Below are 16,822 nucleotides of genomic sequence, written 5' to 3' on the forward strand. Positions count from 1 at the left end.
ATTGGACCTTGAAATTGACTTTTATTCTATGTAAGTGACATAATTGATAGAAAAAATATAAAATTATAATAGACAAAAATACTCATAAAGATGATACATCAGTTTTTTTTTTTTTAAAGCTGGGTGATTACACACATGGCAATGACTTGGAAAAGACCCTAATTTTTTATTTGATTGAATAGAAGAAAATGTTATTTACAAAATATTTTTCGATCTTTTTTTATTGACAAAAACCAATTTCTATTTGAATTATAAAATATTTATAAAAAATAAATTTATTTTAAAAAAAAACTTTCAAATTTATTTAGAAAAGCATTACAATTTATATATTTTTTTTTAAAAAAAATTATCCCCGTTTTATCCTAAAAAAATATTTTAAATTAATTATAAAAATTAAGAGAAAAAAATGTTCAAATTTATTTAAAAAAATGTGATTTCAAATTCTAAAAAAAAAAAAAGATTTATTTAAAAAAATAATTTATTAAAAGAAAATTTCAATTTATTAAAAATGGAAATTCAATTTTGTTTAAAATATATATATATTTGTTTTGCTTTTCAATTTTATTCTAAAAATGTTTTTTTTTCTATTTTTATTAAAGAAAACCGATTTTCAATTTTTTTCTGATATGATTTTGATTTTGGGCTTTTATTTTTTCACAATCAGCAAAAGACATTTTGAGAAATATTAAAGTTTCGAGATTTTATAGATTTAAGGCCAATTTTTTGGTCCAATTAGGTCGAAAGCACTATTTTCCCCACTATTTTTGAATGATGTTGACAGTTGACACTACCTTTTGACTCGAAAGTATTCGTAACTTGGGCCACATTCTCCCTAACTTATTGGGCCCGGCCCAGCCCAATAATAAGCCCTCCATGCTTTGTGTGACTGTGACTGGGTCTAGGACTCTTCTTCCTCCTCACACTGGTCCAAAGTCTCACACACCATTCATTATCATAAACCATGCACCCTTTGTTTTGGGGGTAAAATTATATAAAATAAATTGTTGATATTTTACACTATGGATTTTTGAAAAAAAAAATTACATTTATATTACAATGGCTTCGTCAGTTAACCTCCTCTCTGTTCCACCATACTGCCCAAAATGTTGCAGAACTCAAACCCTAGTCCTTTCTCTCTCAAATTCTCAGTTATTTTCCTCCAAATCATTCTGTTTGCTCCCAAACATCCAAACCCAGAAGCTCAGAATCCGGAAATCTCGCTCCAGGCCCGTTGTTTGCGCTTCCCAATCCAATTTCTTGAGAGGTTTGTTTGTTTGCTTGTTTTTAACATTTTCTTTTTCTTTCTAAATTTTGTCCTGTTTGGCTGCTGAGAAATAGTGGAAGAGAAAAATGAAAGGTTTCGGTGTAATGATTTGTTTGGGTTTCTAGACATGAAAAACTAGGTTAGCTGAACATCTTGGTTTTATTTGGATTCCTCTTCTTTCTATGGGCTTTTAGTTTGTCCATTGATTTTGGTTTTATGTTGTTTTGATGAAGAAAGGGAAGATTGGTTCGTTGAACTGAGTGGTGTGAATAATTTAGTGGAGATTCTGAAAATGAGTTACCATGTAACAAGTTTTCTTGTAATTTAAAATGATTTTGCAATAGAATAAGCATACGAATTTTCCATTTGATTAGAAATTTTGTGTAATTCCTCTTTACATTGGTGACTATGTTTTGCTGATTTGAGGGAAGGAAAAAAGAAAAGAAGAACACTAAAAACAACAGCAATAACCATAACCACAATAACAATAATTGCAACATATGTGATAGTTTGGCCTGTTTTTTATGGGTTGGATTGCCCATTGTATCTCTGCAGTCCCACCTGAATTGAACTCAAGTAGATGCTTCTGAGCCCAAGCATAATCCAGCTTATGATTTCTCCAGGCCTCTCTTAAGAACTGGGTTGGGTTCTTCTGGCACCAGGTTGAACAAACAGCTTGCAGCTGAGAACTAGATAGGGGATAGCTTGGCAGTTTAGGTCAATGTTTAAGTCCTTTAAACTGTAATCTATTTTATGTGTGTATCTCTGATTGGGAAAAAAATGGTTTTGAGTGTCGGAGAGAACTGACCCTAGATGATGTCAAGCTTCCAGATTAGATTGTTTCTGGGTTAAATGACTACAAGGCAACTTGTTTATGGCAGGTTCCACTCCTAGATCAAGTATGATTGAGGCCTTGTGTGGAATGTAGGAACGCATTCTTCAGTTGATGGTGTAAGTTCATGTGTAATACATGGACACACCAAAATATGTAAATACTCCTGTTGGATAGACAATTGGGTCAGGGCGTGGGCTATGTGTTTGATATAATTACTGTTGGACACATAACACAAGTCTAACAAAGGAAGTGAGGCACACATTATGAATTTGTAATAGGTTTACAGGGATAGAGTTATGATGAATTTATTTTTGTGCTTGAATACTTCAAATGAGTGAATTTCCATCATTGAGCACTGGTGGTGTAGATGAAATGAAGAAAATTTGGATGTTTGTATAATTCAACCTTGTCCTAGAGTCCTGTAATCTAGATATTAGATGATTCTAGCACCTTTGTAAACTTCTTCAGTAGGTGACATCCATGCACAGGTCCATGTAACTAGATATGCCTACTCAACCATTTCCCCAATTTTTTTCTTTTTGTTTTTCTGTTCAAGATGTTGGAGCCATATCTTAAGGTGTAGCATGACAAGTACCCATAGAAGGTTTTGATTTTGGTTATGTGATGAAATGCTTGTGTTTGACCAAAAAAAAAGCTCCAAGGTCAACATTTGATTACTATTGAACATTTGTTTCAGAAGTTCACAACTAAGCTAAGCTTGATACTGCTGCATGAAGTCCCGTTGCTGCTGTCTTCCTTATTTGAACAAGAAACAATTTACTTAATTGATTTAAATTTTCATTTGTGCTAATTTCTATGATTGATCCTGCTGAATAGTGATTCAAACAGTATGGAAGATTGGGAAGGATGGAATTGAGGCAGGAACTAACCTGGTGCCTGTAAGTTCATTTTGTCTATCTCTCTGAACTCATTAGCGATTGTATAGATGATCTAAAGCACCTTCTTCTGGTCAATTGCATTAGACATTAAGTTGTTTTTCTGTCCATTTTCTTAATTGTTATCAGGAATCTGTTCCAAGACCAATTGCAAGGATTTCTGTTACTGTAGTTACATTGGCAGTGGCCCTCTTTGTATTCAAGTCATTCTTGTCTACAGCTTTCTTTGTACTGGTATGTTGTCTGTTTTTGTTTTTCATTTTAAAAGGATTAAGGATAGATGATTCATCAAATGGATCGTGTACTGTTTTTCTATTTTTCCATATCATATATCATATCATATCATATCATGTATTGTAAGTTTTTTTATATAATGAAAATAAATAGAAAAAGTATGCAGACATGTGTATAGATTGGAAGCAGGAAGTATAGAATAATACATAACCATTTCATGAAAAATAGTTGGATTTAAATAGTTAAATTATATTATACCATATAAAAACATTAAATAGTAAGTTTTGAGAAGTGTATCTTTGCTTTTCAATTGGAAATTCCAATTTGCATTTGGACAAGGGTTGATAAATGGAAAAAAAAAAAACCTTAACAGTTTTAGGCTAAGGAACATTACTTCACTTCTCTCAACTATACATATGCATGCATTTTTATTTTTTTTATATGCAACAAATGCAGCTATATTAAAAAGCGCCAAAAAAAGGACATAGCAAAGTACATAGGACTTATACAAGCCACACCAAAAAGCACAATGAACCAGAGAGAACAAACAAAACAACTCTCTCTCGTAACAAGAGCCTAACCACTCTACAAAATTTAATAAAGACATGGAACCTATCTCTATGTACATCTTCACCCATGAAAACAAAATACTATGAAAGGAAGTCTTCAAATAATGCCTTTGATTCCTTTCCTTCCAAACAATCCGAAAGATACGCAAAGGAGTCGTTCTCCAAACCTTCTTACATCTTTTACCCACAAAGGGACCAATCCACCCTAGAAGAGTGTCCTTAACTGTAACAACTTGTACCTGTTGGACATAAAAAAGAGTAGACAACAACTCCAAAGAACCCTAGCCTTGGCACAATGGAAGGATGTGATTTATGGATTTTTTTTTTCTCTTCTTTACAAAGGAAACATCAATTTACCATAGACCACCCTCTTCTCTGAAGCTAACTAATTGTGAAAACCTTTCCCAAGCTACTCCCCCACATGAAGAAACTAACTTTAGAAGACATCCAAGAGTTCGAATCACACTCTTTGTAAGGTTAAATGTTCCCCCAAGTTTCAAAGCAGCATATAAAAGCTTAATGGAGAACTTCTTGCTGCTCAAGTTCATCCACACCACCCTGTCTTCCCTGTCACTATCAACCACCTCCCCTTGTAGCCTTGAAAAAAGATCCTCTACAATTTCCATCTCTCAATCATTTAAAGGTCTAGAGAAACACGGGTTCCAATAGGCTCTTTCCCCTGCATGAAACCATAAAAAACTGCAACCCATGCATCTTTTGAAACAGCTAAGGCATATAAAGAAGTAAATGAAAGACTCAACAGTTCATCCCCACACCATTTATCCTTCCAAAGCTTCCCCCTTCTCCCATTACCCACCAAAAAAGAAGAATTACAATGGAAATTATTTCACTCCTTGGTAGATTTCCAAAGCACTGCTCCATACCCAACTCTTACTTTGCGAGATCACCAACCACCCTCTTACCCTCCATATTTACCTCTAATAACCTGATTTTAGAAGGCTTCTCTTTCAGTTGCAAACCGCCAATTCCATTTGCATAAAAGTGTCTTATTCAACAATGAAAGATGTCTAGTTCCTAACTCCGCGCCCCCCCCCCCCCCCCCCCCCTCCCCTTTTCTCTTCTCTAAACACACCCCATCGACGACATCACAAGATGCATTTTTCCTCCAACTCTCTCCTCCCTAGAGGAAATCTCTTTGAACTTTCTCCAACCTCAATCTGACTTTCCTTGGAATATTGAATAAAGACATAAAATAAATGGGAAAGCTAGATAAAGTACTATTGATTAACATAAGTCTTCCTCCTTTAGAGATGTATTGCCTTTTTCACATTGAGAGTCTTTTACGATACCTCTCTTCCACCCCATCCCAAGCTGCCATAGATCTAAAGGGAGCAACTAAAGGTAGACCTAGGTAGGTAACTGGAAGTTTGCCTTCCTTGCAGCCTAATTCTAACACCAACTCTTCAACATGATTCACTCTACTAGTAGGAATCAACTCACTCTGATCCAGATTAATTTTCAGCCCTAATAAAGCTTTAAACCACATGGGCAACCAACTTGAACCATTTGATCTTGGGAAGCCTCATAAAAAACAAGAGTGTCATCTGCAAACAATAAATGAGACACCTCCTCCCCTATGACGCCTCTCCCCCTCACCTTAACTCCCATAAGATAACCACCCTCCCTAGCTCTCTTAAGGAGTTTCACTTCCCCCACCAAAGTCCAACCGACCATATCCTAGTACTTGACCCATTCTCTTTTCATGTTTCACCTTTGAAGGTTGAAAAATTATTATTATTATTATTATTATTATTATTATTTTAGTCTAACTTTTGCCTATGGAATCTCATCAAGATTGGATCATCCAGTTGGAGGTGCCAAATCATTTGACTTGTAATGTTAACTATAGAATTTTAACATAAAGGACAAAAAAAAATCCTTACAAATGTTAGGTAATATCTCCTAAAAGAAGTTTAAATATCATTTCTCCTACAATATGGTGATTTTAATAAAAATAAACAAATTTAAACAAATGTTTTCTCAAACATAGAAAGAAGCCATTCCAACTTTCTCTCAATTGACATAGAAAGAAGGGCAGCCAAAGCTTTAACAATTACATTTTTCCTTGTTATTAAATTTTGATGGCAGGATATTTCTCTCCTTCCAGATTAGATAACAGTAAGTTCCCAACAGTCTCTCTTTCAAGCCCAATACCACTTTCATCCCTCCAAACAGGATCCTTCAGGAAGATGGTTATATCAACCCCATTCAATCTAGAGCTAGAATTACAAACACATATGATCAGCTGCTTCAGTTCTTTCTCACCTAACGTACATCTGTCACATAAAAGCTAACAGTAGGGAGACAGAATAAGTACGTCCATTTAGAATTAAGATTCAGAATCTTGGCCAAGAAGAGAAAATAGTGGATTGGCCTTCATTTCTGTCTTGCAAATGATATGTGCACATTACTTGAGTTCACTTAAAATGCATACAAATGCGTGCTTGAATCTAGCTGTAACCATCTGGTTCTTGGAGTTTATGCATTAAATTTCTTTCACACAACAGACGGGTTGTGGAAATAAAAACAGTTGAAGAAATTGCAATGACTTTTTTATCTAGAAATTATGCACTGTTCTGAGACTGACCAATGCCTAGTTGTTTAAGTGTGAATTGGGATGATCTCTTTTGTGTGTTCATTTGCCTTTTAGAGGACTAAAATGTTATTAGTGAACATGCTCTCCAACATCTAAGTTTGATGCCAAAGGCAAATTTTGCCAATTGGAGCAATCATCTTGAAACTAGTGATAACGTAGTGCACTGGTCCTAGCAGTGTCCTTCTAAATCATATGGTGAAAGAACAGATCTGATTCCTTCATTAGCATTGTAGTGCTGATGTAAAATCCTTATAATATGTGGACTACTTCTCAAGCTGCATGTTTGGGAATAAGCCAGCTATTTTTACCCTTCTAATCTGTTAATAAACTTCTCTAGTATTCACCAAGTGAAGCTTTTGGGAATAGGGGGAGACTTGTTGATTGGAACATGGAAGAACTGTTGTTTGCTTAACAGTAAACAGGTTTACAACATGCTTTTAAACAGTGTATTAATGATCATGACTCATCATTCTGGTTGATGAACAGGCTATGATGGGCCTCATATATTTCACATTCATTGCCTTGAACAAGGATGATGGCCCAAGAGGAGGAGGAGGAGGAGGAGGCGTAGACGGAGGCACCCCCTCTACGGAAGACAGTCTAGAAGAAGCAAGAAGAATCATGGAAAAGTACAAGTAACAAATTTTCTGATTCCCGGCACATATGGGAAAGGAATGGGGCACGCTTGGGGTAGGTCTAAATGTCTAATGCTCTTTTAAGGTTAAATTTTCCTGATGCTTTTATAGATATGTTTATTCCTTTATACTGGCTCCATGCAAAGCTGTGGGCATGCACTGGAAAAAAGGGAAGACAAACTTTGCTTCAATGGAGTACATTCATCTTTTTATATGCAGGCTGCATCTTTATCTTCCTTTGAACAAAGGTATATTCATTATCTGAGTTCTTTATCACTTTCAAGCTACTGTACAGTTTGTAAAGTTGCCAGTTGGCTTAGGCCTCTTGTTTGGTGTACCATCCACAGATGTTGAGGGCTCTTCTTTGTAATTTTGAAATAGCATACAAATTAAAGGGTCTGTTTGGAACATGAAATGAAAAATAATAGGGGAAGAGTAAAGAAAATGAAAAATGATGAAAAAAACAAATAAATAAAAGAAAGAAATAGGACATAAATGATCTTATTATTTTATCTTCAAATTTATCATCCAAAAATTGTTTGAGGTGAAATAGTGATTACAAAATCACTTATTAGAAGAGTTTATTTTTCATCTTTTCATAGGAGGAAGCTTAAACTTTCAAATTTGCATTTTTGATCAACTTTTTAATGAAATAAACCCCTAAATTACTTGTGTGCATGGAAACAGACTTCAAAGAAAGAAAAAAACACCAACACTTTAATGGGTGAACAGAACATTTCATGATTTTGAAAAAAAGCAAAAATACCATTTTTCTGCACCAATCAAATCAAATGAGGGGTTTTCCTTTCTAGGCATGTGAATCAGCTAAGTGTAATGTTGTGAGTGCAGAGCCAAGGAAGCCATGCTCATGTTTCCTCTTTGCTCAACACCTTCACTTTGGAAACAACCACCAATCACCACTTTTCAACTGTCCACAGCTCACCCCTTTAGGGCCTGCAAATGGACTTTATTACAACCACTTTTCCCTCTTCCTTCACCCATATTTGACCATTGTTAAAGTAGAGCAAAAACCAAAGCACCTGGTATCAGAGAAGAGGTGTGCTCACAAAATCATAATAGTGATTTTGAAAGGTCTAAGACATTGAACTTCAACTTTTCCACCACTGTGTTTTAGGGGTATCTTGAGCTGTGTTTGAGCTGAAATCAACTTGAAAAGTGATGGAAATTATGATAATGATGAGTTTAAAACATGTTTGGTGTTATTGTAATAATGGGGTTGAGTCCAAAAACAAGATTGGGAAGAAGAGTGACGAAAATGATAGATGTCTTAAGTAATGAATGATGTGTTTCAACCCTAAATTTCTTTTTAAAACATTTTTAAATCATAGATTAATGTGAATGCTTTACAAATCTACCTATCATCACCCATAAGAGGTTCCTCAAAAACATAGGGCTTTCCTCCCTATATTACTCAAATGTATGAAATACTTGGGAAAGTCTTATGAATTTAAGTCATTTTATTTATTATCATTTTCCCCATTTATAGTTTGCTCTGATGAATGCCTAAAAGGGATATTTGTAGCTAAAAACAAAAAAATTATCATATAAAATTAATATATTTTTTAAATACATGTGTTTTTTTTAAATAATTTGTAAAAATACTATCTCTTTAAGACAAATTAACTATTTGTATAAAAAGTTTGCATTGAGTTATTACTATTTTTTATTTTTTATTTTTTTTAAAAAAAGTGTACCAAATGGCACTTTAGAATTTTTTTTAGGTTATATTTGATTCCCAAAAAGTTTGAGAAAAAATACGAAAAAAAAAAAAATTAAAGTCAATAAATTATTTTTATATCATATTTCAATTTCATTTAACTTATTTAACTCTAATCAAATAATTTAAAATATATTTAACTTTCTTCCTTATTTTTCATGATAAAACCAAATACGAGAAAATCATTTTTCTTAACATTTTTTTCATTCGTTAATACTTTTCGGAAAATAAATATAACCTTAATGTTTTTGTTTTATGAAATTAAATAAAGGTATATGGGTTCCAATGATATTGGATGAGATCATTCAATGTAATATTGAAAAGTGTTTTGGGGTGCTAAAAACAGATGATACATGTCTTACAAATAAATAGGGACATGAAGGCCTTGTGGGTACTTAATAACTTAGAATTCATGGTGGCTCATGTGAGGATTCCTTTTGCCTATAACTTGTTGTAACTAATAAAAAAAACCAGTGATCATTATAGGTTTGTTGGGTAACTACTCCTGACAATATATTTTTTTAGAATATTTTTTTTGTTTTTAAAAATAATAGGCAGTTTTAAACTTGAAAAGTATGTTTAGTGAAAATAAACTTTTTTTTAGGACTTTTCATAGATTTTTTAAAAGTATAGTTAGAAATAAATAAAAATAACAAAAATACTTTCATAACTTTTTTATTATACATAAATGCATAATATTTTTATAAAAAGAATATATTAATTATTTTATACTACTTTCACTTATTTTTTAAAAATAATTATACAAACATATAAAATAATAGACTTAAATATTATTTTTAAAATATATTTTTAAATATTAAAAACACGTTAGTTTTCAATACAAAACATTTGAAAAATTACTTTTAAAAGCTTTTTTTTTTTCTTTTCAAAATCAGTTACCAAATATACCCATAGGGTATGTTTGGTGTGTTTTCAAAGGGATTGTTTTAAGTTTGGAGTTGGTGACCAAAAAAGACAAACTAAAACAAGGGACAATGGAATTTAGTGCTTTCAATTGAAAGGCTAAGAAAATCTTTTTCTTAAATAACTTTTATGTAAAATTTGTGGACAATTTTTTCATTTGGAAAAATACAAAACTTTTGCTTTTGTTTTTATATCAAAAGTTTTCACCATTCCACGTTTTAATTCATATTTCCATTGGATTCTATTTAGGAGGGTCGGGACAAATCTTCCAGATCGTGTTGTATTTTGTAACTTGGTTTCGATATGAATTACTTTGGAAAGTATTTTGTAACTTGGTTTCGATATGAATTACTTTGGAAAGAAGAGGGTTAAATATTTTGATTTTTTATTGAATTATTATTATTTTTAAATAAGGAACAAATCAATAAAAAATTTTAAAAAATAAAAAAATTATTTAAAATATGAAAATAAAAAGCACAAATGACAGCTTTAAGTTTGATGGATATAGGTGATTGTGTTACATTAAAAAAACTAAGAATGTGTTCTTCATTGTTTTTATTTAAAGTGTTTTTAATGAAAACTTTTCTTTAAAAAAAAATCGTTTATTAAATGATTTTTTTAAAATATAATAAGTTATTTTTCATACTTTTAGAATTATTTTTAAAATTTCGTCCAATATCTAATTTAGATTAAAATTGTTTTCTAAATTCATCATTTGATGGATGTAATTAATATTTTAGACTATAATTAATATTTTAGACTATAGAAAGACTTTTCAAAAATATTGATTTTCATATTTACAAAAAAATGAGCTTTAGTAGAGAACCCTTTTGTAAAACATGTTTTTTAAATTAATAAAAATTGTTTTATGTTTCAAAACAACCGTTGCCAATCAAAGCCATTAGTTTTTAAAAATTCCCTTTTTTTTTTGAAAAAAAATTCCATTAATTATGAGATCAATTATTGGACCCTAAACAAATCAATTCGAACTTTTTTAGAATTAATTATTTTTTTTAGCATTTTAGCTTTAAAAACTATCACAAACTTCCAAAAAGTGATATATGTATTTTCTAAACATGAATAACATAAAATTTCATGATTAAATAAAAACATTAAGATTGTGTGTTTGGTTGCTGAAAAATTTAAGGAAAAAGACGAGGAAATGAAAATGTGAAAAGAAAATTTGATGAAAAATAGAAAATAAATTTAAAATTAATAAATTATTTTTTAATATTTCTTTAAAATTATTTTACTTGAAATATTAAATAATTTTAAAATATATAAATTTTAATTATATTTGATTTTTTTGTATTTTTATAAAATAATTAAATATAAGAAAATAATTTTTCTTAATAATTTTTTTTCTTAAATACTTATTGAGAACCTGACATTTACTAAAAAAAAATTGCAATATAGGGAATCAGTTCTATGTTTAATAAAGATCTAATTTTTATAAAGCTAAAAATTTTCTAATAAAATTCTAAAAGCAACCTTCTCTAATTTTTAAATTGATAAAAGAAAATTAAATTATATATAAAAAAAAAAGGGAAATTCAAGGCAGTCATAAATACCTGTACCGTGCGGGAGAAGTAATGATAAATTAGGTTGAAAATGTTGAAGCATGGCTACTTTACTTTGGAAAATTTATCCTTTTTTTTTTTAAAAAAAAAAACATTTTATATAAGTCAAAAGCAAAAATGATTACCAATTTTTTTTTTTTTTTTTTATGAATTTAATTACTATGTTTTTAATTTTATATATTTTTAAAAAAAATGTATTTTGATGATGACAAATAAATTAATTATTTTTAATATCTAAAATTAAAAATAAATAATTATTTATTTATTTTTGTGTAGGATGAGGAGGTCCCATGATATAGGGATGGAGTTGCATGCATTTGAACACCGCCATACTTTTCCCACTAAACATGTTACTTAATGGGGCCCACTTCATGCATACCTGTGGACAAATGTTGACCTTTTCTTTAGCTTCTTCACTTTGCTTTTGGGGTTTGGGCTCTAGCCCACAAACATGTGGGCCCTTATCGAGGACAACTTCGACCTCCACCCCACCACCATCGCATTCCATGCACCCTCACCGTCTTCTCCCATTGCATAAACCCATCAGAGCACCCTGGACACGTGTGTGGTGGGGGAGCTAGGGAGCATGATTGTTGTAATGCACCTGCATGTACGGTTGAGATGAAAAGACAACACTTGGTGGAGTCCTGCACATCGGCTTCTCTGTTTCTGAAGGAGTACAAAAATAAAAAATAAAAAAGGAAAAATAAAAAATCTGCAAATTCCAAAGGTGAGCGTGCAGATTAAATACAAAAAATAAAATATATGGGGGGCAAGTGAGTGTTCGAGAGTATCTGGAGAGTACATGTTCCTGTTCTACTTTTTGATGAGGAGTGGTGTAAAATTTAAAAAACTCAATCATCAAGCTGCTGCTTTATGAAAAGAAAAGGGAAAAGGAAGAAGGGGAGGGGAATTTAAAAATGGGAAATGAGGACCGTAGATTTAGTAGACTAATGAGTGAAGAGTAGTGCAACTGCAGGCAGCATCACTCACACTTTCACGCATACAGTCAACAGTGTGTCAGCTTTCCCAGAAAAGCACTCTTCAAACATCTCCATACCACCTTTCCTACTCTCTCTTACTCTCATCTCCGCTTCTTCTTCTTCTTCTTCTTCTCCTGCTGCTTCTTCTTCCATGGAGCTTCAACTTTTCTTCTTCGTCTTCTTCTTCTTTTTCTTCATAGTTTCATCCATCTCTCTCATTGATTCCCCTTCTTCTTCTTCTTCTTCTTCTTCGGATGTTGAGCTTTTGTTGAACAAGATCAAGCCTTCGCTTCAAGGCAGCTACTCGGATAATCTCCTTCTATCTTCGTGGAACACCTCTGTGCCACTCTGCCAATGGCGGGGCCTTAAGTGGGTCTTCTCCAACGGCTCTCCTCTCCTCTGCACTGACCTGTCCTCTCCTCACTGGACCAACCTCTCTCTCTCCAAAGACCCTTCTCTCCACCTTCTTTCTCTTCAGCTCCCTTCTGCTAATCTTACTGGCTCACTTCCCAAGGAGCTCGGGGAGCTTTCTGCGCTCCAGAGCCTCTACCTCAATGTCAACTCGCTCACTGGGACTATCCCTTTGGAGCTCGGTTACAGCCCTTCTCTCTCCGACCTCGATTTGGGGAATAATCAGTTGAGTGGAGCTCTCACCCCGGCGATTTGGAACCTTTGTGACCGGCTCGTTTCTCTGAGGCTTCACGCCAATCGGCTATCTGGGTCTGTGCCAGAACCTGTTTTACCCAACTCCACTTGCAATAATTTGCAGTTTCTTGATTTGGGTGACAACCAGTTTTCCGGGTCGTTTCCGGAGTTTGTCACCAGGTTTGATGGCCTCAAAGAGCTTGATCTTGGGAACAATTTGTTTTCTGGATCGATTCCGGAGGGTTTGGCCAAGTTGAATCTTGAGAAATTGAACCTTTCGTACAATAATTTTAGTGGAGTGTTGCCAGTTTTTGGTGAATCCAAGTATGGAGTGGAGGTCTTTGAAGGGAACAATGCTGGGCTTTGTGGGTCTCCTCTGAGGAGTTGCAAGAGCAACTCAGGATTGAGCCCCGGGGCAATCGCCGGGATTGTGATCGGTTTGATGACCGGATCAGTAGTCCTAGCTTCATTACTAATTGGGTATGTGCAGGGGAAGAAGAGGAAGAGTAGGGGAGAAAACGAGGAGGAATTCGAGGAAGGCGAAGATGACGAAAATGGCAGTGGAGGAAGTGGAGATGGGAAGCTTATACTGTTTCAGGGAGGCGAGCATTTGACACTGGAGGACGTGTTGAATGCAACGGGGCAAGTGATGGAGAAGACGAGCTACGGGACAGTGTATAAAGCAAAGCTTGCAGATGGAGGGAGCATTGCGTTGAGGCTACTGAGGGAAGGCAGTTGTAAGGATAGTAATTCGTGTTTGCCGGTGATAAAGCAATTGGGAAGGGTTAGGCATGAGAATTTGATTCCATTGAGAGCTTTCTATCAGGGGAAAAGAGGGGAGAAGCTTCTCATCTATGACTATCTGCCCAACAGATCCCTCCATGACCTCTTGCATGGTGAGTCCACTTTTCCTCGAGCCTTGTTCTGCATTTGATTCATTTGTATATGTACATGGTGCTTTTCTTGATTGCATGCATGCTTGCCATTCTAGAACTCTTAAAACTATTGTGATTACTGAATTTTGAATCTGATAAACCTCTTGTGATTGTCATCCCAGTTTTAGGGTTTAATGACTGAGTGAAAAATGAACTGAATAAAGGAACATAACAAAACATATGTTACATGGATCACCACACCAAGCTATGTTTAAGAATACACAAGAATGCTGGAGTCAGGCTAACCACCCAAACATTCCTTAAGGCAACACCAAACATTCTCACCAACAGGATTCCAAAATCAATGCTACCACTCATGTATTAGAAAAACAGTGAAGAGATTCTATTCTTTTAAGGATTCCCTGATATTAAATCGACCTAGCCTTGCTTATGATGCAGAGTATCAAGTTTGTATGAGTTGTAGGTGTGATAGGTTTTTAGGCTAAGTTCAGCTCCATTGTTTTGATGCTGACATGGCACAACAGAAAAGACGGTGGTTCATAAAATGTACCAAATCCTGAAGCCCAGCTGGAAATTTTAGGCCCCCAGTCAAGTCTAGGCTTTTTGCTCATGCCTGAGAGCCCATTACCAAAAAACCAGCTAATGACCGACTACTGGGTCATCATAGTCCCAACATGCCTGATGTTTGCCCATTCCAACAGTCTCAAGCCCGATAAGATGCCAAAACTAAAGATGTTCATCATTCATTTCCTCCAAACATTATAGTTTGATTAACCATTGCATAATTTTTATAATCTTTTCTTTGTTGTGCATTCCTAATAAAAATCAAACTAACCCTTATAACCTAAACAATGGTGGCAGTAGCTTTGTACTCCATGCAAATTCAAATACTTAAGCTTGAAACTTCAGATCTGATCAAATTTTGGTGTGCTCATCCCAATTTTGGTTTTCCAAACTAGAATAAGTACCATGTCTATCCATTCTAGAACTTCATTTGGGAGAGATATGATCCAAAATGAGCCAGTAAGAATGGAGATTCTAGAACCTGGATATGCACAAAAATAATTAAGAACCTTCAACTCAAAACACTTGCAGTCTCAAACAAATTCTCCCACATATTTTAACCTAGAAGTCTCTTTGACAAAATCGATGCCAAGAGTCACTCCTAAACTCATGGACCATGAGTTGGATACGGTGAAAGTTTCACAATCTTGGCCTTTTGATAGATTCAGAACCAAATGGCAATTTCTAATCCAGCAATAATAGTATGCAACCCCCAGTATAAGTTGTATGTTTTCTTCAAGATTGCCGAAACCAAAAAATGAAAATGATTTAAAGATTGAAGTAATAATAACAAGAAATTGGTTTAGATGCTCCTCAGACTATTTGCTTGCTCCCATAGCTTTGCTGTTCTGTAAATTATGGCTGTTGAATGGAAACTCATCCAACTCTTTTTTGAAAATTGTCTGTGCTGGTTGAATTCAGAGACTAGAGCAGGAAAACCAGTGCTGAACTGGGCTCGGCGACACAAGATTGCATTGGGTATAGCCAGGGGGCTAGCATTTCTTCATACAGTTGAAGCACCTATTACTCATGGGAATGTGAGATCCAAGAATGTACTTATAGACGAATTTTTTGTGGCCAGGCTTACTGAGTTTGGGCTTGACAAAGTAATGGTTCCAGCTGTAGCAGATGAAATGGTGGCACTTGCAAAAACTGATGGTTACAAGGCACCAGAGCTTCAAAAGATGAAGAAATGCAATTCCAGGACAGATGTTTATGCATTTGGGATACTGTTGTTGGAGATATTGATAGGAAAGAAGCCTGGGAAAAATGGAAGAAGTGGTGATTTCGTGGATTTGCCCTCAATGGTCAAAGTGGCCGTTCTAGAGGAGACCACCATGGAGGTTTTCGATGTGGAAGTTTTGAAGGGAATAAGGAGTCCAATGGAGGAAGGGTTGGTTCAAGCATTGAAGCTTGCAATGGGTTGCTGTGCTCCTGTAGCTTCAGTTAGACCCACAATGGATGAGGTTGTGAAGCAGTTGGAGGAGAATAGACCAAGGAACAGGTCTGCTTTGTACAGCCCCAGTGAAACAAGGAGTGAAATTGGTACCCCCTTTTGAACCTCATTTTTCCACATTTTCAGCAAATTAAGAGTTTTAATTATTTTACTATCTGTTTCTCATTAAGGAGGGAATTGTGGTGATGGTGATGATGTTTATTCCCATGGAGGTTGCATTTCTGAGAATGGGAATCAATTTTCTCGTGCTCTGCTTGTAATTCATGACATTCAACTCTTAGACACAGTATTTCTGAATATTAGGAATATGCACAAAACAAATGTGTATGTTTGATTAAGAGGCTGTTTAGCATCATGTTTCATCACTTTGCTTGCATTGTGAAAATAGTATAAGAGTAACTAGGGAGATGTTGTTTACTAGGGAAATGCCGTTTACTTTTGTATTTAATTCTGTAATGTGCATTAAGCAGTGGAAGATGATTCAGATAACAGCTCTTCTATGTTGCATTTTCGGTTTCAGATGTTTTCTTATCATACATTATTTTTGAGTATCAGAAAAGATTAGTGCGAAGGCCAGGAACCGACATGCACGCATATACACTAAAAAGACAAAAGCATAAGAGAATGGTTAGTGGCTTGGAATTTTGTAATCCTTGGGAATTTGAAAACAAAATCAGGAAGAAAGTCTTAAGAAGATTTGGTCAATCAGAGATACTTAGATATCTCACTAAACATTTGTCCTTGTGAGCATTTTTTTAAAGATGTAAGTTTTGGTTTAGTGCATCTAGAGAGCCCATAAACACAAGTGAAATAAAGTAAATCTATCGCCTAGAAGGTTGGGAACATGCCTATCCCATTAGCAACTTGTTCAATTTCTAAAATATTTCTCTTTGTATTGTCTTCCATATTTTGATTTTTCTATCCTTCATTGTCCCCTCTAAGATGTTAACAAAGATCTTGCTTTTGGCTATTATCTATGATCTATT

At 34.3% G+C, this 16,822-nt stretch overlaps 2 protein-coding genes across 2 annotated transcripts; both read left to right on the forward strand.

The window, feature by feature from the left end:
* Nucleotides 1–857: 857 nt before the first annotated feature.
* Nucleotides 858–7,264, forward strand: LOC100256241 (uncharacterized). The gene is made up of 4 exons (XM_002264820.5): nt 858–1,264; nt 2,937–2,998; nt 3,125–3,229; nt 6,902–7,264. The coding sequence occupies exons 1-4, from the start codon at nt 1,057–1,059 to the stop codon at nt 7,052–7,054; spliced, it is 528 nt and encodes a 175-aa protein (XP_002264856.1). The 5' UTR covers nt 858–1,056; the 3' UTR covers nt 7,055–7,264.
* Nucleotides 7,265–12,112: 4,848 nt separating this feature from the next.
* On the forward strand, nt 12,113–16,325 carry LOC100254567 (putative kinase-like protein TMKL1). The gene is made up of 2 exons (XM_010654164.3): nt 12,113–13,816; nt 15,302–16,325. Exons 1-2 carry the CDS (start codon nt 12,427–12,429, stop codon nt 15,937–15,939), a joined length of 2,028 nt encoding a protein of 675 aa, XP_010652466.1. The 5' UTR covers nt 12,113–12,426; the 3' UTR covers nt 15,940–16,325.
* The last annotated feature ends 497 nt before the right edge of the window (nt 16,326–16,822 follow it).

This window comes from Vitis vinifera, chromosome 7 (assembly GCF_030704535.1).
Source record: "Vitis vinifera cultivar Pinot Noir 40024 chromosome 7, ASM3070453v1".
In the NCBI taxonomy this organism is placed as follows: Eukaryota; Viridiplantae; Streptophyta; class Magnoliopsida; order Vitales; family Vitaceae; genus Vitis; species Vitis vinifera.

Excerpts from the sequence above, each read along its gene's own strand:
- LOC100256241 (XM_002264820.5), top strand. The coding sequence starts at position 1,057 with ATGGCTTCGTCAGTTAACCTCCTCTCTGTTCCACCATACTGCCCAAAA. Across the intron at positions 2,999-3,124 it reads CAGGAACTAACCTGGTGCCT|GAATCTGTTCCAAGACCAAT; the intron begins GTAAGTTCATTT and ends AATTGTTATCAG. Across the intron at positions 3,230-6,901 it reads CTACAGCTTTCTTTGTACTG|GCTATGATGGGCCTCATATA; the intron begins GTATGTTGTCTG and ends GTTGATGAACAG.
- LOC100254567 (XM_010654164.3), top strand. The coding sequence starts at position 12,427 with ATGGAGCTTCAACTTTTCTTCTTCGTCTTCTTCTTCTTTTTCTTCATA. Across the intron at positions 13,817-15,301 it reads CCTCCATGACCTCTTGCATG|AGACTAGAGCAGGAAAACCA; the intron begins GTGAGTCCACTT and ends GGTTGAATTCAG.